Genomic DNA, 25,110 nt, shown 5'->3' with positions numbered 1-25,110 from the left:
CAAGCTCGCCCCTTGGGACTTAAACATAGCTGGCGAGGATTGGTTGTATTATTACGTGATGTTACATTATTCTGATATATTTCTAATAGAACGTCACGATGTCTTTCTACTCAACCGTGTGCGATATTATTACGTTTATTCGTGTAATTATTCGGTAAACATCGATTCCGTATTTAACTTCGGCACTAAGTAGATACAACGCAGAGTAATTTCGTCGCGTAAAATTCGATTCGCGCCGCTTCGAATTGCTTTACTTCGGTGTAGTGATTAATATTAAATGTGCTGTATATACTACATTTTCAATGTAAATGCGTAGCAATTTAATGAACAATGTTTAATTATTTTTTGCAATATGCATATTAGATTGCCTCGACTAGTATTTTGCTAGTTAATGGAAAAATAAATGACAAAACACACGAAGTAGTATTTTTCTTCAGGATGAAAATATAATTCGTGCATAATTTGAATCTTTTGCCATTTTCACTTTAGACAGTGAACATAAATATATAAATACCCCACTGCACGGGCAAATAACTCCAAACTCATTTAGTTATTAGAAAACCTATGTATTAAGAACTCATCTCGTCTGTCAGGGAGAAGGCATATCTCGACAAAGAGGTCGATATCCACTACAGTACCCGTAGCATGGAGCCCGCATATCGCTCGCGACGCGATATATAAACCGACGCTATTGGCTACTTGTCTTTTTAATCCTTTATCGTGACTCGCACGATATGCGAGTGCTATGGTATTGTACTGATCCATGTACAGGCGGGCTGAAAAGGTCACATTGAAGCAATTCATCTCATTATCTCCATAGCATCCGTTAGCGTCGGTATCCGTTTTCACTGGTTACTTAACCTGAAGATTTGACAGATCCGTCTATTTACAGATCGACTGCCTGTCTGATCCTAAAATAGCAACATTGCTTTTTAAGTTTTTATATGAATAGCTTCGATGTGACCTTGTTAACCCCTCTGCCGGGTCTGCATGATAACCGCCGGCGCGAATTATATCGAGCGCTTCGACCAATAAACGATACGATTGCTATCTGCGTAGATGGACGTCAAACGGCTATTGGTCGAAGGCATAATTCGCGCCGCGCGCGACGCAGTTGTCGTGCAGAGCCTACAGATGTCTGAAGATAACATAAATATACCCGCACGGGCATAGTTGCGGCGAGCACTCGGCGAACACGAGGCGGTTGATGCAGTCCTCGTTGCAGCCCGACGCAGGCGCGCAGTTGCACGCCACACTCTCGCACTCCTCCGCTGATGGCTTCACGTCGTAGTACACGTCTGAAAATACAACAACATTTTATATTCTTCAAGCTCAAACTTTTTTTTTTAAATGATATCGTAGTACGCCCACACCCCGAACACTCCATACAAAAATCTCATTGTTACCGTATGCCGCCTAACACGTAAGTGCGAGCGAGACAGATAATCCGCCCTTTCCCTTATTCCTAAGCGGCTTGCGGCCTTTGAAGACTAAAGTAACACCCGGAGGGTTGCCGTTCTACCTCTATACGAAGTATTATTGATTATTCTGGAGTACGGCATTGTCTAATAACATACTTTTCACAAATCAACCAAACAAGTCATTCCGATGCAATTTGTACGAAAAGGTGTAAATAAAAGTGGTGAAATGTCGTTCTTCATAAAAATTACAAAAATAAAAATGTGATACTTCAACTTTATTGTACAATTCTATTTCTAACAGTAATTGACGTTTGACCCAAACTCAGTTGTCTACCTAAATTACTTCGTCGAGCTGATAAGGTCTATAACTAAGCTATCGTACAGTATCAACTAATCCAATGCTCCTGATTTGGTTAAAATGATAACAAAATTTAACGTTAAGATACTTATTCTACTTAACATAGTTTGTAACCTCATTCATTTTATGATTGATCACATAATTAAAAGATTGACATGTGATGTCAGATCGCAAACTTCTCGCCTACCAATTAGTAATAATAACGACGACACTCACTTGTGCGTATCTTCTTATAATTCCAAGATGGAACTGGTTGGTTGTAGTGCTGTTGCCACCAGATGTCGTAGGGCAGCGTAAAGTGTACCAGGCGGCGGCGCACCCAGCGCTCGCAGTATGGCGGCGGCGCCAGCAACCCTGGAGGGAACTCCGTCTGCGTTACCAAGTTCTTGCCTTTGCCCTCCGGTTTTGGACTAGAAAAAAAAAGTAATAAGATTAGAAAATAATCCACTAGTTTAAAAAGAAAGTTATCCAAAGTAAGGTATTTTTATAATTCTCTAATTATTATTTTTTTTTGTAACATCACCATCAAATAATAAATGGTAAAATACTTTTAGTAAGTCATGTAAATTCGTGTACTTACTCTTCCTTGTAATAGTCTGAGAATAGACCAGCCACCAAGAACTTCTTCCTCAGCCGTGGGTTTCTCTTAGAAACGACAGGCTTGTCTCTGTTATCGACGCTGCTCGCCGGGCTGTCGTCGCGAGACGAAGCCACGCGCTTCTTGCAGATCACATTCTTTGATATGACGTCTATGCTCTTCTCGAAGTCAATCTCCTTCTCATTCAATGGCAAAGGATCGTTCTCATCGTGGTCGCGCAGATTGTCAATTGACGGTTCTGGAGATTTGCACCCGAGTCGGCGACCCACAACAGTATCCAGCGAACTTTCCCTTGAACTTGATTGCACCTCACGGATCTTCTTATTAGCCTGGCAAGATCTAGATTTGCGTCGGGTGACAATGCTGACAGGTTTCGCTGGCTTTTCTGGAATTTCCGCTTTCTTCGGTTCTGGTTTCTTCACTCTAGACTTCGCCTCGTCGATGACATCAGAACTTCTCGTTAGTCGTCTTTCACTGGGGCACAGGACAGCGAGACTCGATTTCGGTCTTAGGACAACTTTGTTGTTCTTTTCCACATTTTTCCTTTTTGAAAGGATTTCTTCGATTTCTTGTGACGGCGACATAGCACGAGTCTTGCGTTTCAGTCTTTCCAAGTTATCCAATTTATTACCAGGTGTATCAGTCTTCAAATTCAGTAAGCTCAGAGGAATACTATCTTCTGGATCGTTGCCAAGAGAACTCGCCAGAGAAGGAATACTATCGGTTTCGCTGAGAACTTCCCACTTATTAAAGAGACTTTTGATTTCTTTTTCAGGTTTATTCTGTTTTAATTGTAACGATGGAGCTCTCAAAATTGACGCATTTGCGTTCTTTTTGTCATTAGCAGTTTCGGTATTGTTGGGTTGTTTATTGCTAGCGGTTGTTGGGATATCCTTTCCTTGCAACTTCTCCAAAGCTACCACAGTTAAGCGCGCTTGTTTAGGACAGTCATCTTTATTCAATACGACTTTAAGCTCCGGTTTCTTATTAGTTGTTCTTTCCAAGAAACTGCTCATAGCTTCACCGTCTTTTGGCACTCGATCGAAAGCAGAATTATTGTCAGTGTCAGATGTAAAGTGACTATCGGAGGTTATATTAGGCTCCAACTTCTTTTTCTTCCGCTTAATGCTTGGGAATCCTGTTCTATTAATAGCTTTGCGCCTTCTTGCCTTTTTCTTCGATGGATCAACATCCTTTTTAGGATCATTAGCATCTTTAGTTTCTGGTTTTGTAACTTTTGGTGCTACATTAATTTTCTTTGTAGGATCTGTGATAGGCAATCTCTCTGCTTGTATCTTGGGGATAAGCATCTTAGTTGGTAAGACCAGTTTACTTTCTCTTATAAGCGTGTTCGATGTCTTCTTCTTTTTCTTGTCTGTAGTGTCGTCACTTTCGTTTTCTTTTTCTTTACACAAATTTCTCTTAGGCTGGCGCAAATTGTGACCCCCAATAGTTTCTTGAAGCTTATCTGATATAACTGCAGCAATTGATTCACCTCTTTTAGGTCTGATCACTGGTTCCGGTGTTTCAGAAATGAGTGCTAACGGAATCTCCGCCTCTGGGTCTATAGGGCTTAATACTGAATTATTATTTTTACCGTCCATACCCTTTCCTTTAGACTTGCCTTTAGTGTCGCCTGAAGCATTGTTTACGCAAATTGAAGATTTGGGTATTTGATCTTCCAAGTCTACGGATGGCTCAAAGATTCCAGTAGGTTTATCCACATTAACGACCACTGTTTGTGCGACCGGTTCCGATGTTTTGGACTTTTTCGTTTCTAAGACTTTACCTTTTGAAACAGGTGATTTGATAACTGTGGCCCTAGTGCTAACTTGAGAAGTATTTTTATTTTTATCGTCTGATGATTTCACAGTATCGGTGGTGATACTTTTCTCTTTTTCTAAAATTCTTGATTCTATAGACTTGCGAATATTATTGTTTAGAAGTGTATCTAGTACTTTCGTGGCTGCACTGGGATTAATTTTCGAAACTAAGTTGCTAGTCAATCCTTCCAACCTATTTTTCTTCCGCGTCATGATTTCAGATTTTTGTGCAGGCGGAATAGAACTTTTATACAAAGTACGGGCTGACATACTTTTGAGTGGATCTAGTGGGAAATTGCTATTGGCTAATAGACTAGGTGAAGTAGTACCAGACTTGTCAGAATCCTTTGCTTCTTCATTAGAATTATTTAGATTAACATCTTTGGAAGCAGTAGATACAGAACTTGGCTTTTCTTCCGACAGTTTCTTAGACAGAGATTGCACCACCTGATCTAAACTCGAGTGCGTCGCAGCCTTATCTGCTTCTAGCCTGTGTCTTTTCTTTGGGGTTGCAATTGGAGCAGAATTCCTAAGAGGAGACGCTTTCGGTTCAGATCTTGGCGACGAAATTCTTTGGGTTTCTTGCTTTGCTGGATCAGATTTCGTATCATCTTTATTTTTAGGAAGACATTTTTCCAAATCATGAACCATTTTATGTACAGCTTTCAATTTTTCAGATGTTTCATAGATTTTCTTTGATAATTCTGATTGTTCCGAGTTTGGCAATCTTTTTGAAAGTTCATCATCTGTTGCATTCAGAGAATTGGGGGAATGAAACTTTGTAGGCGTAGAGTTATTCTCATCAATGTTAACTTGCAGAGTTTCTGCTGCAGACTTTTCACCAGGTTTTAGTTTTGGAGTAATTTCAACATTTGTATTTTTACTATCTTGAGAGCTAGATGGTTGGGCAACATTTTTATTGTTATCGCTTCCTTTTTTAGCCTTCTCATAAGTCTTAGGTTTAGGAGATTCTTGAGAAACACTGTTTTGCGTTTCCCCCATACAATCTGTTTCGGTACACAGAAACTTTTCAGGACTAGTGCTATTTTTAGAGTTTTCGTCAAATTCGGTGGTTACTAAACTGAGACTCAAAGAGTTACTAGTTGAAGAATTAATATGATAATGCCTCTTCTTGAGCGGCAGCTTGTGTTCATTGGTGTCCTTGCCACCCTTGCTTTGAGATTCAGCTAACTGTTTCTTATGCCGCCGCTTCGACGTGGGGGTGGCAATTTCTTGATTATCAGATGTCTTTCGCTTCTTGGATCCCCTTTTAGCTACTTTAGTAGGAGGAGGGCCCGGTTCAGTCTTACTCTCAACAACAGACTTTTCTACGTTTTTCGGTGAACTTCTTGGTGAACTTTGCGGTATGCTGGTCACAAACTTCGGCGCAACTTGACACAGTTTAATGAAATTTGAAATAAGATAATCCAAATCTTGACTAAACTTTTGATCCACCAAATCTATGGTTTTCGATTCTCGACAGCGGGAAACTGACCTTGACCGGTGTCTCCGCTTACTTCTGTGCCTGTGATATTTACTTTCGGTTTTAATAGTTATTCTAGATGGTCTTTCAGATGGCTTCAGGTTTATTTTAGGCGGAGCTAGTACAACTGTTCTTCTGTGTTTTTTAACATGAAAGGATGGTTTCAAGTGAGGTTTCTTGGAATTGAGGAAGACGTTCCTCGACAGCGATTTGTTTGGAATATAACTATTTTTAGCTTTCTCAAAAATACTGGGAAGCGGTTTGGAAACACTTTCTTTCCTTGAGCCGCCTAAAAGTGAACTTCCATTTTTAGACACCCGGGTCTTTGGAGATAGTGTTCGTGAGAAAGATCTATCATCTTTTCTCGGCCGTTTTGTAAGGGTAGAAATAGGCGGTGCTCCAAATTTATGTGTGAAAGAAGGTTTAAGCGCTGGCAAAGGTTTTCCGATGTAGCTGGATTTGGTTGGTGACTTTATTAATGTGTTATTGTTATTATGATTCAGTTTAAATATGTTGTAAGTCATCATAGGCCTTTGTAGACCGCTAAACACAGGTCCAGGTGCAAAAGGATCTGAAGGATTCGCTCTCAGTACATGTTTTTGGGTTAACTTCGAGAATCCAAAGTTGTATGTCGAAGCCAATGGGTATTTGGTACAGACACTGACATATTTCGGACTAGCATTCGGTTTTCGTAGATAACTATCACATTCAGAGTCACTGGAACTGTGGCCTAAAGTTAGGCTGCTGAAGGTTTTGTTCGTAAGAAGCAAGATTTCTTGATCCGATACGAAGTGCTTCTGATTTTTATAATACGATCTATCCCTCACTGATCTCGTTTTCTTTAGTTTCCTCATCCGTCGCCGCATGCTTCTGACGCTGTAGTCTGTTTTATACCCTGACTTATCGCTCTTGTACCCTGATCTATAATCGCTTTTATATCCTGAACGGTGATAATCAGTTTTATAGCCAGATCTGCAGCCACCGTAGTCGCTTTTGTAGCCTGATTCGATCAGTCTACTGCAACTTTTATATGGCTTGAATTCATGATCGCTTTTGTACCCAGACAGAATGTCCTTGTATTTTGGATTCAGGTCGATTTGCTTCCATGTAGGGTCTAAGGGATCATCCGCCGCCGCTTCGTTCTCACTCTGATGGTCTCTCCACGTACTGCTGCTAAATGATTTACTATTCTTCTTCGGTAGATTGGCAAGCTTGCTATTTAATTCTTTTCGCTTTGCGTACACTCCTGATAGAACAGACCTGTTTGATGGCAAGGACTCTTCATCGGATTCAGCGGAGTCGTATTGATTTTTATCTTTTAATGTTTTAGGTGCGCTTTTAGCAGCTTTAGTTTTGTTTTGCGGTTTCCGCCCTACTTTCTTCCTTGGAGGATAAAGAACCCTGTCAGTAGCGTATAACATTCTATCTAAGGCAGCTATATCTAACTTGTGATCGTTCTTTTTCTTTTCATATCTATTCTGTTCTTGTTTCAGTGGGACTGGTGAGGGAGCTTCAGTCTTAATTTGTTTAATTTCATTTTCTACTCTTTTCTTCTGATAATCACAATCACTGGAATCTGATTTATGTCGAGCTCTACTCCGACTTTTAGATTTTGATCTCACGCTTCGCCGTTCTCTGGTGTTATTTTCCTTTTGAACAGCTTTTCTTCCTAATCTGTTTTGAGCTTCATCAATATCGTGCCGCCGGAGAGGAGAATGCGTTGGAGAATTGTGATTAGATAGAATTCCCGAATCCGGCGAAACATTCGGTGGGTCGTTTCCATTGTGGAAGTCATTTATTACATTAACGACGGCCCTATCTTCCTTTCGAGATTCCAAGTTCTTATTTTCATTAGGTACTTTACGCGGCCGCCCTCTTTTTCTTCTGGATTCCACGACGACATTTTTAACGTCCTCTTGAGATTCAACAGAATTATTGCTAACTGTATCAAACTTTTGTGCATCTATTGGGTTTAGGGGATTCATATCTGTAGCGACTGTGAGAGGAGAATTTTTCAACAAATCATTAGCGTTGCCTAATTCTGAAGTCCCCTGTGTGATATCTAGACTCATGAAGTCATTGTTGTCGACGCAGTCCTCTAGACTCGGCGGGTTGGGTATCGTGATACCAACAGAATCTGTGACGTTGGTTATTTCCTCGAGGTCTTTGTTTATTTGTGAGAGCTCCTCAGTTTGTTGGGGGCTTAGATGTTGAGTGGCATTTAAGAAGTTAGGCGCTATGGGTGTTATTTCTGGAATAGTATTGATTTGTCCGAGGACGCAGTCGCTAATGGATCCGACGCCATCCATCGGGTTGGGGTTGAGTCCGCAGGCTAGTGACGTGCCGGCTGCGTTGATAGAGGTTAGCGGGGCGGAACTACTGAGCAGCTGTGTCTGTGCGACGAACTGTTGCAGCAGGCTGGACGCGTAGTGGGTAGTATTCTGGTGGCCGGCTTCCGAGTTGGAGCACTCGTTCTCCGAGCCGGAGGAGTCCGCCGTAGCGCGCTGTATGGCCGCCGTCACTAGCTGAGGCGTGAGCTCCATTTCACTGCTCGACCCGTCACCTGCAGATGAATAATAATTTAGCCACGTTGTCACGTTATCCTATATGCACTTTTATGGTTAACCATGTAACAATTAATAGAGAGATTAGTATATTTCGCATATCTGTTTATAACCTAAAGACCTAAAGATATTTAAAATAAGGCATATAAAATGTCGTCGTCAAATGACGATTGGCTTCTGTCACAGCCCAGACACTCCATACAAAAATCTTGTCCTTAATGTGTGACGCCTTACACCGTGCGAGCGAGCGAGACAGCTAGTCAGCGCGAGCTCCCTCCTTATTCCTTAACGGCTTAAATAGACTAAAGTACATCGGGGGTGAGGTAAATTAAACTCGCTCCAGCCTCGTATGGGACCACCCTTCTATACGTTGTATTATTATTTATTCGCTGATGCATCTATAGTCGCTTCTGTGTTAGAAACATCCTATATGCCTATAAAGTAACGATACTTCATAACTCTCCAGAATCTGACATCTGTAGCCTGTTTATCAACAATTTATACGTAAGTCATATAACTGCCGGAAAGCAGTGCAGCTGCAACCGAGTGACGTTTGCTTGATACTTTACCGTTGTCGGCGATGGATTTATCATCGTGTTCGGGCGACGTGCTGTGCACGGCGAAGGTCGAGAAATTGGGCGGCTGCGCCGGCGCGCCCGATGTTTGTTCCGGAAATAGTTCCGCCAGGTCCGCATCGTCGATGACCTACGAACATTATTTCAGTGATGATTTACGTGAAACATAACTACCATTCAGATCTCTGAAAGTTTTAAAGGGTTTGAAGGGGAAAACATTGAAGCGTTTTCACATAAAGACCTACACCTATCAAGTTGGTCTAATATAAAGCTCGGTGAGGTGTGGGTACTTAGTTCATCTTGCTACGCAATATAGTCGTGGGCTTATGTGATGTTACGTTCACATGTCGTAGCGAATACGTATTTTTTTAAGATTAACTTTCTAACTAAGGTAGACCAGTTGCAAATTAAAAGTCTCTAAGTATCACTAGCGTCATTCGCCATTCCGAAAACAGACGTGTTACCTGTAAGGGGCAAGCAGCAACAAGCGCGGCGCTGGTGTCATCGTTGGACGCATGCGCAGGCCCGCCAGCAGCGTCGGCCGAGTCCGAGTCCGACGACGATGAGGACGACGACGACGATGACGACGAGGAAGACGACGTCGACGACGACGTGCTGCTGCCGCACGCCGCGCTCTCCGCTGCCGGGGACGCGAACTAAGAAAGGACAGGCTCATTATAATTACATCGATAACAGGATAAGAACCTTTTCTGGAAATTGAAGAGTCACTTGTCTTGAGGGGGAAACATTGAACATTGTGTCAATAATAATATGTTTTTTTACTGTGTCAAAGATAAATCACATAATGCTAATCTAGAAACAGATGCCAGTCTAAGATGAACAAAAATTAATCTACTTTTACTTTTTGACTCAAGTTTCCAATTTTAATTACGAATTACGTCGTGATAACGTCACACATTTCCAAACAAATTCAATTGTTCGATATGATGTTTCGTATAAAGTTGTAAAATAACCCATTGTTAGATGATGCGCAGTTTGATTCCCAATAGGACCTCTTGTAACGCGGAAAACTAAATTAGCCAGTCAGAAGAGCATTTATTCATGGTATAAAAATTAAATAGGACCGATCGTCGTGGAGATCTTATGTGTTTGATACACATTAAAGCTGAAAGTAAAAAAAAAGAAAAAAAAACAAATATGCAAAAAAAAAAGATGAAGGAAAGGAAGAATCCTAACCACCGTCGTACGGCTGATAATGATGATAAAAATTAAAATGTACAATCATCTATATAATTTCATTACCAAAGAATGCAGGGATACGATAACAAGATAACTGAAAAGCGATACAAATGTAACAGCGTAAGGAATATTCTTCTTTTGATGATACATTTCAAGTAAAATGTTTCTCAATTTTTTAAGTAATGTAAAACATGAACTTCCGACTCCTGATAACGTAAAGATAAGAAACCTCTTCCTGCGGGAAAGTTACGTTTTTTCGTAGCTTCAGTAGGGCATACATACAATTGAACAAAGTTACTAATTAGTCGCATACCTTACAAACAAGGTTCTAGACGTTTGACTAATTGGCGGACGGTTAGCGGTAGTTTCGTCAGAGCTTCGCTTCATTTGCAAACCGCAAACTCGGTTAGAGCAGCGGTCTGATTTTAATATCCAATACCCTTAAGATTGTCCTTAATAATTTAACAAATGGCAGTGTGCAATAAATACGTCTATGCGGGCGAAACCGCAGCTATTGACCTGTATTTGATACTCGGAAAGCAGGTACTCTCGCGGTAATAGGTTTGCCAACGACGCAATACATACAAACCTAAGAATATCCAGTTAAACATGTAAATAACTTAAGACTGCATGTTACTAAACGAGTGAACGTTTTGCTTTTTCCTAATGAATCAGATGCCTGCTTGCAGTTGCATAGTTTGCTGCGGTGCGCGGCCGGCGGTCGGTCGGCGAGAGGTGCCATTAGCTAGGATTGATTTGGCGCAACCAACGTGTCGCAAGCGGGCCCTCTCTGACCGCAATACGACACACACCTTTACACTTTACTCATAACTACCATTCAGATCATACAGCTGCATAAAACTCGATGGTCGTTAAGACAGGGGTGCTACGATGTCGATACTAAAATCATCTAATTTTATTGACCGGATTTGTAATTCGAACCGATATGTTTTTTAATGGTAACTATTATCTTGCTTTTTTAGGGTAACTAGCTAGCAAGGTACCCTAATAAATTTAAAAGTGTAACAAACACTTAACAGAAAACAAGTGATACATTAGATAAACAATGTTGAGTTGAGCACCCCTAATACATTTGACATTTACATACCGGTCCAATCAATAGAGCCAAATCTGATATGTTTAAACGAGCGCCGACACAATTAGTCTAAAGTTGGCTAAATCATTGCTATACAATGTAAATAGAGCATGCATGTTTGTCCTTCCATTCCCAGATTGGCTAAAGAATGAACGCGTGGCTCACGACTCGATAACACAATGAAAGCAAGAGGTTTACAACACGGTACGACGACGCAACAACACGCTTTGTACATCACGCGGACATAATCATATTCCTCATTAAAAAAAATAATCGCTTGTTTGTCTAATTACGTACTACCAATAAATATTCCTACAAGTTTATTATCCTCCAAAATGATTAGGATCCTTTAAGGGTCCACGAGTATAAGAATCCAGGAAACGGCGTCTGTTGCTTGCTGTAGGCAGATTTTAATGATTTCCGAGAGTAGACAAAAACAACTCTATTTTCGTCTTATGAAATCATGTTACACGAAATCGTCCCTTAGCTTACAACACCGCTTAAGTCATTTTTACCAACTTTACAGGAGACGAAAAAAAATGTCTTATTTAAAATATCTGTAGATTTTTTTATTGCTACTTAATACATACTCTAGTTAGCGGTTAATAAATAATTATTTATAAGTACTTATTTTGACGATTTACTTTATTTTAACCTTTATTTTCTTCTTCATCCAATGAAATGTAAAAAACCGCCAATTTTCGACTTGAGCGGTGTTGTAAGCTAAGGGACGAAATACGTTTTGAATATTCCCTGTGATGGAAACATTAAGAGTACAGAGAACGGATTATATGGGTATTTAATGATGTATTGGAGCTATTTAGGCATTCACGTCGCGCACAATAGGTGTGTGTGGTAATAATAAGTTGACGGGTGTGTTGTTTTCGCCATTAAGTTGATTTCCGAGGGTGCTAATCAATAAGGCGGAAGGGCGAGTGTGGTCCCCTCGGCAAGGGGTTGGAGGTGTCGCGTGGCCGCGGCGTTATCACGGCTCGCATATCAAACGCGGCAACCCCACCACCAATACGACGCAGGTAGATTGCATTTTTTATTGCTGTCCTCATTAACATAGGTTGATTGCTCCTGCCGTTCGTTGCTTGTTCAAAGACGGGGTAAAAGTTCAACACTTTCTACGTTCAACGTGATACAATACTTTTCTTTTCAAAGCTTTCCTTTGACATGCACGACACTGATTAGAAATAGTATGATAAGTATAAGACATAATAATATGAGCCGCAATCAGTCATCGCTTATGAAATCATGCTAATTTCCAGAACTGCAAAAAATCGTACACGGAAACTGATGACGCATCGGGTTCAAAAATAGATCAATCGAGAGCAGATATCCGTCAGAGTGTATAGCGCGACTGCGCGACGCGAGAGTAAATCACAGTCGCCGTAGACAAATATGAAAGCTCGGTGCATTTGAATCGACAATAGGATAACGGTACGTATCTCCGCAGCGCCGACACGAATATCACATTAGCGACCTCGTGATCTGAACAGATTTATATCTGACAATCAAATAAACTACTCTTAACCCTATTATAATTCACAATTCAAATACAACACTTAGGTATGTATAAATTCGCCAAAACTTGTCAGATATTCGATCTAATATACCATCATCCGAATCTGAACTCGATGTTGTTATGATCTTAAACGTTCCGAAGCGAAAGCAGTATGAATAATACTTCATTTTACTGTAAAGGTTCAATCTATTATACATAAATGTTAAATGCCAATCTGTTTTATAATGATTTACTTTGGCTTCGATTAACCCAATAAATGACCACACTTCCGCAAATCTGGCATTTACGAACATAAATTAGAGAAACCGTTAGTAATCAGCAAATGTAGGTACTGTTAGTGACAGCATTCCCTTATACAAACTGAGCAATAGAAGTACAGTTCATTCAACATTTGTAACTAGCAATATAGATAGTAATTTAATCTTTAAACAAGCGCGTACATTAATAGCTACTATGCAGTATAAAGCAGGTTATATTGTGTGAAATGACCGGAGAGGCTAGTCGAGGTGCTCACAACTGGTAAACATTTTTTTATGAAGTGATCACTGGCCGTTCAACCTATTAGAGCATTTTCGGCTCGTGTAAGTTGCTCGTCACGTAAATACTAACGGTTATATTATTTTTAAATTGCTTCTAATTATACTCCATTTGAGTAAATACACATGGCAAAAAATATTATAGGTACGTTTATTAAAAAGATGAAAAAGAGCTTTTTAAGCTTAAAGAATAAGACAGCAATTAAGTCTAGCAAAAGTTTTCTCGCAGGTGGACAGTCGACATCATCAGACCTTAATCACACTTACAAATGACACTTTTTAACTTAAGCAAAAATGAAAAAAAAAAAACACTTAATAGGAAATACGAACGATCACGTACCTACACTACTACATCTTGCAATCGATATGATTTACTTGTAGGTTTAAAAGTACCTCAAAGATATTACGGATAACAAACATCACGATTGTAACGGGAGAGAATATCAATTATTTTGACATTTCCCTAACGACATGACAAAAACAATCTCAATCACAAATCTATTTTCGCATCAATGTCGGTAAACTGTTGACTTTAGTCTACGGAGGTCGTCGCCCCGCGCCAAATGTCGAGAACAATAAGTAAGTGGTACACTACAGAAATGATCGTGTGTCGAAGTTAGAGGCCCATCTTAAAGTATTTACAATGAACAGAAACTAGAAAGTACCACATTCGCTCCATGAATGCCATGATTGAACCGTTTCGACATTAGTGAGAGGCGCTATTGTAAGATTGTTTGTTGGTTAAACAGATACTATCTCAGTAGCTTTGGATTGGAAAACAATAAACGTGACTTGCAAAGTTAAGCCGGCGTGAATCATTTAAGGCCTAGATCGAGTCTAGAGTACACACAAACCAACAGACAATAGATATAACAACAGATAATTAATCAAGTAGGAAGCATTAAGCGATAGCATTTTATCGATCTTTACGAGTAGAAAATGATAGTTTATAATAGATAGAGGAAGTGTATAGCGTGGCGAGAGAGCGGCGAGGCCGTGAACTTGACTGTGACAGACAGTCGCGCGCCGGCGCCGAGCACGCGGTGTCAGATCGCCGCGAATGGCGAAAGGTCGTCTTCCTGCACCTCCCGCACAGATAAACTAAACAAATTATGTACAACTAAAAATAAAAAAACCTAGTCATGAAATCATTTAACAAACTGACAATTGAAAGAAACATTCAAAACATTTTTGAATACAACCTCGAAATTACGATCGGCAATTGATCGTAATTTGTATTGGAATGAAAGGGTGTATTGACTTAGAATTTCCGCAGTCAGTTATCTCTAGCTCGGAGCGAACCATTCGCGTACCTTTGCGCAGTTTGTCAGCGATGGTTTCATAACGTCCAGCATTTCTCATGGCGCGGTGGACCGGCCGGCGCGCCTCGCTACTCAGTCTCCAGAATGACCGATCAACCTTATATCGACAACTCATTTTCCCCTTTACACACGGCCGCAATAAGCTCTTAATCCCTCGCTACGTCGGCTCCTTGTACCATTTCTGCAAAGATTGATGGCAGTACGAGGCCAAACGCTCACGTAATTGGTAACGATTATTAAGAGAATTTATATTCGATAAGTTGACAAGTCGTGGCTAGAGTTAAATTCAATTTAAGACACAACTGAATTTTAATCGGGACATGTTTACGCGGTTACTCATTGCGGTTGCGAAGTTCTTTAATAATTACTTACTTGGTTATTAAAACGATAATGCCAGCTAGAGAACGGGCTCACGCAAAAGCAATAAAATACATTCTGATATGTAGGTAATACTAAACTAAATGGATCGATATGAAATTTAATGCAAATGCAAAACGTTCTCAACACTACCGAAATACCTATTCTAACACAACGCGTTCGTTTCTTATGAATAAGACATTAAGGACAGCCAAATCATTTAGTTACAAAACTGGCAAGGAGATAAAAAATGGCAATTAATATTGAACCATTGAGATTAAAGAATGGGTTTTATAGCCGTCCGGTGAATAATCGCACATGTTGGAGATATATTTTTTATCTTGTCGCGGTGCGTATAATCGCCCATTTACAAATACGGAGAGTGGTCGGGAGCGAGTATTGACGGCGACCAATGCGCTAATAGGCGTTTCGCGCCAATTTATTTTCAGTTTTAGTTTTTGTCCCCACATTTTGCTAGCACCTACGCGACATCAATAATCTAGGGTTGCAACACATTATCAGCTCGCATAATCATTACCTTATATGGTGTTATTGAAATTATATTAATCAAACAATAATAAAAAAAAAATATTTTTTTGTATTTTGGTATTAGTAAGTACCTAGTAAGACCATCGATAGGGCTGTAAATGCTGTAATAGATACCTAAAAATTAAACTAATAATTCTGAATAAAAACGAGGAAAAATTAGAGCTTGTCAACGTGGTGGTGGTCTATATATGCCGACACACTGGATGTCATAACCCGCACGTAATACCAATACGGCGTCGTATAAGTACTTGTTCCCATCAAACAAGTTTAAATATCGCCGGCAACCACCTAAGTCGTTAAAATATTAATTGGCAGCCCTGCTGGAGGAGTGCTATCCGGTGGCGGTTGATTGTACTCATCAAGGATTTCTGCACTCAAGGACGATGGCGGCTAGACGATCGCTGTCGATTCTCTTATTATTTCTACACAGACACATCTCGTTTTTGTCTCGGCCCTCATTTATATTCATGATACATATCGGCGGTTATCGCTATAAATTAAAATATTTCCACTCGTTTCTGATACGAATCTAAACAGCATTAAATTCTTAAACGTCCGTTACGGATTATTCGTTTGCATTGCATTCAGCTCTCGTCTCAACTGGGATATTTATAGGGTCCGTAATGCAGCCTTCCGCCTTTCACAATCCCGCAAATTATGTTCTGTGTTTATAGTAACAATCACGTCGCAATACAATTGATTCCGAGTTTATAGCCATTATTGTAATTGAATCTCTGTTATTACCTCTATAAGCACTAAGTCTTTCGTAATCAAATTATTGTAAGTCTAATTAATTTGTTACATTACCTAGCAGATGCTAGTGAGACATTTTCATTAAATGATATTAATTCAGCGTGCAAGATAAAGATAGAGCCAGTTTGACGAATTAGCATGATCGGATATTTGTAACCGCCAAGTGAGTTATACCATCAAGCTATTTACAATAGGATATTAAATCTAAACAAGCGAGCTCATTGGGCTAGTCAGTGATACAGACAGACAGACAGTAAATTATTTAAAGTAGTTTTTGTAAGAGTAGAGCTAAGATCGACAAAAACTATCGGCTGTGCTCGCAATGAGGGTTCACTCACCTCGATAGTTTCGAATGTGCGAACCTCATTGTCTGCTACTATTTTTTGTGGCATATGGATACTCAATTGTAAATTTTAGCTATAACAGATGGCTCTTAAAGATGTATTGAGATTAAGAACTATTAAATGGTAATTATGTTACAGAAGCCTCTGTAATTTAATTAGGACTATATTAGCTAATAATATAAGTACGATAACATACGACAACAAAGGACGAGGTCCAAACATTATGATGGTATCAAAGTAAGAACAATGAGATTACATCTGACAAGGCATCCGACGAGTCAAGGGTATATGCAAATATACATCATGTCAACAAAGAGCATTGCAGACAGGCCCCAAAAATAAAATAAGTATGACACAAGGACAAAAGGACTACCAGATGCAGCGAGTACGGAGGGCTGCGTTTCCACGGCCGATATATTTTTAACTACATAATGCTTAACTTAACGAGCTCTATCATCTTATAACTGCGTCATTAACTGGACACAAGTACTATTATCTCGCGACATTTATAAATTATGACGTCCTATTATAACTGTTTCTAGTGAACAATGAATTACGTTTTCATAGCTAACGCACAGCAGAGTTTATAACAGAGATCGAATTTAATTAACAACCCAACAAACTAATGTAATCTGAAAACGCTATATCTGATTAGTGTTTTAAATACATGAGTTCGTAAAGTCAGTTTTCAATTTAAGATAATGGACAAGTTATACAGATTTCATTATTCTCGGGTTATAATCAAAATCATAATCACTATTTTGCGTCAATATTAAAGCAACGAGATTATAGGTTTCAGCTGAGAAAAGTAACTGGAAATGTCGTGTAACGAGCGACAATGGATACCTGCCAGTATAAACGCTGAGTAAATAAGAGTAATTTGCTGTGCACTTGCATTCTCCCATATAATTCAACAAGGGACCCACGCAAAACGTCCACACCAAAATTAAGGGTAGTTAAGTGGTCGACAATAAAGAACTTTTAAAATAAATTACCAACATAAACCGCATATTACAAGACGATAAAACTTATTCAGTAATCATATCCTGAATCGAAAATAAACCAAGAAATATGCAATTGTTAACAACGATAAATGTCATGGGATCGGTTCATTCGTAATTCTTCGTAGCCTTTAGTTCAGATTTGGGTTACACAAGATTGAGCATCGTTGTAAGCGAACTACAGTTCCGACATGTTTGAAATGACTGACACGTTTACAACTCCCAACATTTAACACTGCGTTTGCTCAGAGGTATTAATTTAATGCCGTCCATCTGCTTTATGAAACACACATTTCGCGTTATTCCAGCATAAACGCGAAATTTGCGAGTTTTACTGCGGTACACGTACGCCATGCCAGCATCTTTCTAGCAGTCAGTTTAAATTAATGACGCCACCGACATTAACTAAACAAAATAAAAATATTCGACGCCGAAAGCATACCTACTGTTTTGCCAAAATACCGAAGTTCAGTAATTGGAAACAGTATTTGTAAATATTGATGACATGATAACACGTAATTTGCATAAAATACATATGCGTTAGCTTCAAGCGAAACCACGATAAAACAGTACGTTACTCATAAAGACTACATAGATACATCAGATTAAGGTACAAAATATTTTAACTATGTAAAAGTATCTATCTATAGAAATGAATATATTTGAATGTGAATTGTTTATCCTTATTTAGCAAATATTTATAACTCAATAAGAGTTTTATATGACCAATTTAAGAAATCTGACTCAGACAATATTCATATGAGCGACAATGTGATTGCTATCAATGTCAAAGTCGAGTGATTGCCGGGCACATGTGGCCATTCTGCGTGAAGGTCGTTTACACGACTCACTGGATCTCAGATGGGACGCAACAAATATGACATCATTTTATAAAACTTCAAATAAAAATCTTTAGTGGAAGGATAAAGTTGCGCATAATGAAGTGTGTAGATACATGATGTGCTAAGTGTGTCGTGTCAAGAAACCGCAAGATTAATGCAAGCCGATGCGCGTGCCGAGTAGTTCACGACGTGAAACCATGTGCTACGCGATAAACCAAGATATAACATTGTTACAAAATCATAATTTGTCTAAAGTGTTTGTAAAATAAGAAATTGTAGCGTGTTTTTACAGCGAAGCGGCTTTCTAAAGTGGCGTCACGAATCGGGATGTAGAGGAGACGGTGAACCGGAATAAAGAGATCATCTAATGGGGCTACCAAACGGGTGCGCGGAGTCAGCGGCGTTGTATAAATCACGCGGAGGCTGGAGCGCGCCTCGGCCCGCCTCGTCGCAGCGTCAAATCAATTACAACGGTTTGTTTTGATCACTCGACAATCATACGCCAATAAAAATAAATCGTTTATGCCCACTTTGAGGCCGTTTATGAAACAATACCTACCATTCTTGGTCACCACTACGTACTTATTCGATTTTATAATCTCAAAACTAATTGAATAGATTCAACGAATGTTTCACTGAGACATAAATAAGTATTTAAGATGCGTCTACTGTTACAAATCTTTCAATTTATGGTTATCTCCGAGACTGTAGTATTGTCGAGAAAAAATGGACGCACTGCCTGCGTAGGCGGACACGAGACGGCTTACCGAGGAATTAAGTAATTGAACCACTCTAAGCTTATTATTGATTCAATTACACAAAGGATATTATCGAATTAGAGCCAGTTAATCGATATGACGTCGTAAGGTGAAATAAATTTTGGAACAAAGCATAATACAGTGGAAGTCATTCGCACCAGCAGACATCGGTGCGACGTGATGTCACTCATTCGCTTTGTCATGTTGTGAGCACAAGTGGTTGCAGACGCGACCGCAATAAAAACACGACAATGTTTGTGAGCTTCAACGGAAACATTTTAATTCAGATCCTTATTCAAATTAAAATACCTATATCTCGTTAGTTGCAAAATATGTAGCATATTATTCAATGTATTCACATTTAATTTATGGATTTAATTTACTTATATGGGCCAAATTATTAGCTATTGTTAGATAGACTAGACTGCACTACGTAGAATAGGCAAAGCAAGAAATCGAGTCATAATAACTCAATCGTTTACATAGACGTCTCGATACATTTGTGTATATTTAAACAGTAACACTCTAGTCATCCTGGGGGCAGGCACCTAAGGCCAAAGACACTAACTAGTTCCGCAGAACTACTGGGAATAGAGACCCTTTACAAGTGAAGATAAATCTAAGATAATCCACGGCGCTTTAGTAAACACTTGTTGAACGAAGGGGAACATAATCTAAACATATAAGTACTTGTTGTGTTTGGTTCGTTTCGTGAAAGTAAATCATTATTTGTTGTCAATATCTGGAATATATCATAGCAGACCTCGTCTACAGCGACCGTCTCAAAACTACGGCAGCTATTATTATAATAATTATATATAATCATAGCCTAAAACTAAACGAAGGACCTTCTCAAGACTATAAATATTACCCGATTGACAATTTTATGCGATAGACCAATATCAGAAACACACCTCAAGCAATAAAATACGGGATGATGGAAGATGACATAATATGACGTGTCACAATAATAATAAAGTGGTTGGAATCTCAATAAAGCTGCAGGACTGCGGTGGACTGGTCCCGTTCGCGACGTTTACGACCCTGGGGGGAAACGGCTAACGATGCTCGTAAAATCCACGACGCTTCCTCGTTGTATGCGCACAGACTACCACAGACAGCATCATTAATATTATAAACTCATGATTTTTGTATGGAGATAGGGCAACCTACAAGCACTTCGCAATTGATGCAGTCGCACTAACTATTATAGCTGATTTTATCGTGTACCAATTAACTGTACTAAGAACATTTTAATAAGTGGTATATTTCCTGCTACTTCGAAATTCCAATTTTTGCGAGTTCTAAGAAATCTTTATCACGTTGTCTCATGCAGTTCTCGGATATATAAACGAATTATTCGAACGTATATTATTCAAATCCCTTGGTTTCGTTGAGGGTTTCTCGAATTGTTATCTTTTGGAGATTATGCAAATACAGAATTTGATTTTTTGTGGGTGCGAATGTGTCCTTATTTTGACAATTCTCAATGACAAACTTTTGGTTTTATTGTTGCGTTGGTAGTTGCAGAGGGTCGGAGGGTTCGTTCCGGGCGGTCGGACACCCGCGAGCCGCGCCGGCGCCGCACTCCGTGACTCAGAATTAGGCGCACCATTACCATACCTGCGATCACAATCTACGGATCCCGACCATACTTAATTAAGGCGTACACATTAGGGTGCGAAACGAACGGAAAACTGTGTAATAATACCTTGAGTACTTCATACACTCATACGAGCACTGTTTATTATGCCGCCGCGATCCGATTCAAGGAATAGCCATGTTTATTTGAAAAAGTCTTACAAGATAAACTGGGTCAAAAGTCGTAATATTCATTTATGTTAAGTAAACATTTCAACGTTGCCATTAGACTGCCTACACATTAATAACGGAACAGGTGATAAGGTGCGCGGAGAACTGCAGTTGCAATTCCGTATCGAATATCAAAGTTTATAGCATTACTGATTTGTTAATCATTTCTCCTGTTATAATGTATTTAGGTTTATTCCGTTTTATGAGTTCAATCTAGTTGATAAGGCAATAAACATGGGAGTTGTTGTCGGCCGGCCGCGGTCGCAGCGTCGTTAATCCGTGTAATCTCAAGGTGCAGTGGCAGTGTTCCCGGCGATGACACGATACAGCCCGCGACTTCCTTATCCGTTACGCGATACGATCTGCCTTCGAGCCATGTCTAATTTGAATAACCAACAGCCTGATAACTGCCGACCTGCATTCATTCCCAACTAAATAACTGACATCCTTGAGAATGAAAACCACTCACCGAATGATGCACTCTTTTAAAATAAAATAGGGAAGAAATTTAATGAATAATAACATTCATTTGAATTTTAAATGTTTCATTAATAATGCTGAGTGAACATAGAACTTTATACAGAGTGTTAGTGACATCGTTACGAATAGTGAGGGGGATGATTCAGACCATATGATTCTAAGTTAATATCAAGTGGAAATTCAAAATTCATGGTTTTTTGTGTTTTTCTTTTTTTAATTGTTCTCAATTCTATACTTTTGCGATGGAAAATTCTACTTGATAATAACTCAGAATAAAAAGCCGAATCATCCCCCTCAGTATTCGTTACGATGTCACTTACACCCCGTACAACTACGTACAGATAGTCATACAAGCACGTACAGGTGTTCGTGATACCGTAACGAACACTGAGGGGGATGATTCAGACCATGGTTCTGAAATGATATCAAGTGTAATTTCCTATCGGGAAATTCATGAAAATTTTATTTTTCTTTTAAATTATTTTCAGTTCCATATTTTTGCGATGGAAATTTCGCTTGATGTCAACTCAGAATCATGGCCTGAATCATCCTTCAAAGTTTTCGCTACCCTATATGTATGCAAGTTCATAATAATATATATTTGTACATACAACGAATTGGAGTGAAATGTCGAATAGTGTAAACGGCGTATCTATCCTTCTGTGAACCGGTATATCGACAGCGATACTGCCATTAATATCTGTGTAGCATTTACGTCGGAATTCTCTAGAAACTCTCCCGGGTTCCCGCGAGGTTCAGATCGTGACTGCGCGTCGCGTCGGCGCAATTTGCTTACCCATACAGTGCGGTGCGCGCCGCTCTAATCATGTGTAAAATATTGCCGAGCCTCGTCACTGCAACACGGAATCAGGACTGCACGTCAAAAGTCACAGAGAAGTGCAAGATTAATTGAACCAGATAGCCGCAGCACGATCACTGTCGCCACTCAGGGCAAACTTTTGTGCGTGATTACTTCCCCCGCACACATGCCACATAGCTGAGTGTCAACAACAACCTGGCATTTATGAGCGAGCAGGTACCGAGGCAATATGAACTACAAACAATCGAGGGCTATAAAATAACACTCAGTATAAAATGGACGTAAAATAATCGTCCACACAATTCCCATAAAAGCGTGGAGAATCGGCGAGATCAAGTTGAACGCGTGACCTCAAGTCGGCGAATAACGAGACGGCTGTTAGTATGTGAGGCGCGAGCGGAGGGCCGAGGGCCCATTAGAACAATAGTAGCGCGCAGAAGCGTGCGATCATAAAGTTACACCTACAATCAACGCGAAGCCATACGAATGCCGACCTGCCCCAACCTAGCGTGCAGCCGGCACCGACCGCTCCGGATTATAGGCTTTCACACAACTATGCCGCTCCCACAACAGTGCACATGTTTGATTACCTATGACCTTCATCTCCTATTTATTTTACTACCGAATTGCAAACGGCCCTGCTGGTTCTAAAATAATGCGGTAAATACTAAATTCTTCGTCAGCGTAGAACCACGTACAAAGTCGATAAACGTCAAACCTAAATTCACGTTTTGCCTAGAATTAAAGTAGTTCAAATACCACAAAGTCTGGCTAGACTCCAAAATTCTTAGCGAATATAAATTCAAATGCATACTTTACGTGTTAGAAAAGTGTTACTCATAAACAAGTGTAGATAAAGCACGAGCAATGCCCACTCGGTTATAAACGAGCATGTAAAATCGTTCGATAACAACCACTCGTCTGATAACAATGCTATCGCAATTTGCAATAATAGATGAGCTAACCTTGATTAAGTGTTTGTTGACAAAAGATAAAGTTATTATAATATTAGTGAGGTCTGCGGGCGAGTAGGAATGTGGTTCTGTTTATAAAGGAGGTGGAATGATTACCGTGTAATGGTAGTGGAGTGGCTTTGTTGGCGGTGTGGAAAGGGAGGGCCGAGCGAAGGCATTCCCACGCAAACAGCCGACACACGCGGATACGGCGGTTCCGATCGCCGCCCGCGCTAATTGACTAGATGCTACCACACCAAGGACGCCGCACATTGTCAAACACCGTCTCTACACCGACAACCCAATTTAAACGCAATTGAATTATTCCGTCCCGTCGACAGATACTTCTTATCTTGCATATTAAACCTAGAATGAATGTTCTTGTACCAATTATACTACATGTAACCCAAATATGTAAACAAAGGCCACAAGTGTCAATAATGTGTTACCATTAACGTCATTTAAGTTTTTATACGAACTAAAGACAACTGGACTACATCATTGGACTTCCCACCGAACAGTCTTCAATATAATTTAAATGTACCTACCGACTATTTTTTTTTAATTGTTTTTTATTTTTTTTTTATTTTTTTTCTTCGGTACCTTGACGTTGGCAGAATCATCGTTTCTAAACGATGCAGCCATAAACTTTAAAAAGTGAAGTGAAGTGAAGTGAACTAAAGACAACATTAACACGGTGCGTATTATGTTGACTGCTTCATTAGCATTGAGGTAGAGAAGCGTCGCTCGACTTCCAAAACGTTAATTATCTATCCTACAGAAGTAGTTCAAGGACGTCGGTATGTTTATATTGTTATACAAACAAAACATATCTCAGAATACTTTAAGCGTAGTTCCTTTATTCGTTTAAGACGGCGCGGTTTAACGCTTCATTATTTCCTTGATCATAAGTGACGAGACAGGAGCAGCGAGCGTGTGGGCGGCGCCGGCGCTCATCCGATGCTATCTCAACTGCCCTTCACTGCATTAATGTCGCAGCTTACCTGGACGCTACATAATATCCATTACACATACAAACAAACAATATAATCATACTTTATCACGAATTCATTCGATTAAAACTGCTATTTAAAAGTAGCAAACATTTAATAATTACCGAGAAAATCGAAACTGAGGCAGCTGCTGTTGCTATAAATACCGAATTGCCCGATCGTTAATGTTGTAATAAATACCTCGTAAAAATCAAGCTGGTCTGGGAGACGACGAGTAGCTTATGAGCAATGAACATTAATCGAGCCGGTTCAAGGTGACGCAAACGTGCTGCATAAAAACCCACTTCAACATATCAATGAAACCCTTAATATACTTCACTTTCCTGTTAAAACTTCCGACGTTATTAAATTTATGAAGATGGGCATGCTGCCCGCTTGCCAATAAGCCTGTTCTCGATTGTCGGCGGCCTTGAACGCGATCATAAAACGAAATAATTAGGGCTCGTATCATTTAACAATACGAATACGTTTGTTATAGGTGGGCTTGTGATCAAGGATCACGATATGCGCAACGCCACATGTCACGGCGGAATGTTTAATGTTAAAAACAACAAAACCGCAGAACAATGTATAAAATAAGACCTCGTCGTAGAAGTAAACAGTGGTCAATTACGGTGGTAGCGCTGGGATGTGGCGCGTTCAGAAACAATCGAAGCGGTGCGATGGGCGAGATACCGGCCCGTAATAACTCTAATGGCGAGATAAGACCGCCACCGCTTGCTACACCGAGTATCAAATGCATGTACTCTTAGTGCAGTGCGTACACTGTAATCAGATGCGGTATCTCCCTTCGGATCTATTGGTTGCCGTGTATTAGCTTCGCGGAAGTTAATGTTCCACTAATTGCTCTCCTTTTAATGCTTTTATTTGGAAATCCAAGTTAATTAGTTTTGGCTTGTGATCGAAACATTTTACACCTAC

The 25,110-nt window shown here is 39.8% G+C and overlaps 1 protein-coding gene across 5 annotated transcripts in view; it reads right to left on the bottom strand.

Moving 5' to 3' along the window:
• LOC126371034 (histone-lysine N-methyltransferase ash1) overlaps nucleotides 1-25,110 on the bottom strand; it is a 46,613-nt gene that overhangs the window by 9,780 nt on the left and 11,723 nt on the right. For 4 of the 5 annotated variants that reach the window (XM_050016231.1, XM_050016233.1, XM_050016235.1 and 1 more), the window contains 5 exons: nucleotides 9,287-9,478; nucleotides 8,817-8,952; nucleotides 2,360-8,246; nucleotides 1,996-2,189; nucleotides 1,160-1,298 (listed from right to left, as the gene is read on the bottom strand). In XM_050016231.1, the coding sequence (XP_049872188.1) occupies nucleotides 1,160-1,298; nucleotides 1,996-2,189; nucleotides 2,360-8,246; nucleotides 8,817-8,952; nucleotides 9,287-9,478 (6,548 nt within the window). The remainder of the gene's footprint in view (nucleotides 1-1,159; nucleotides 1,299-1,995; nucleotides 2,190-2,359; nucleotides 8,247-8,816; nucleotides 8,953-9,286; nucleotides 9,479-25,110) is intronic. The other variant, XM_050016232.1, reaches the window with a different exon arrangement.

This window comes from Pectinophora gossypiella, chromosome 11 (genome assembly GCF_024362695.1).
Source record: "Pectinophora gossypiella chromosome 11, ilPecGoss1.1, whole genome shotgun sequence".
NCBI lineage: Eukaryota > Metazoa > Arthropoda > Insecta > Lepidoptera > Gelechiidae > Pectinophora > Pectinophora gossypiella.
The sequence above is the reverse complement of the archived record's forward strand: the minus strand, read 5'-3'. Positions and strand labels throughout refer to the sequence as shown.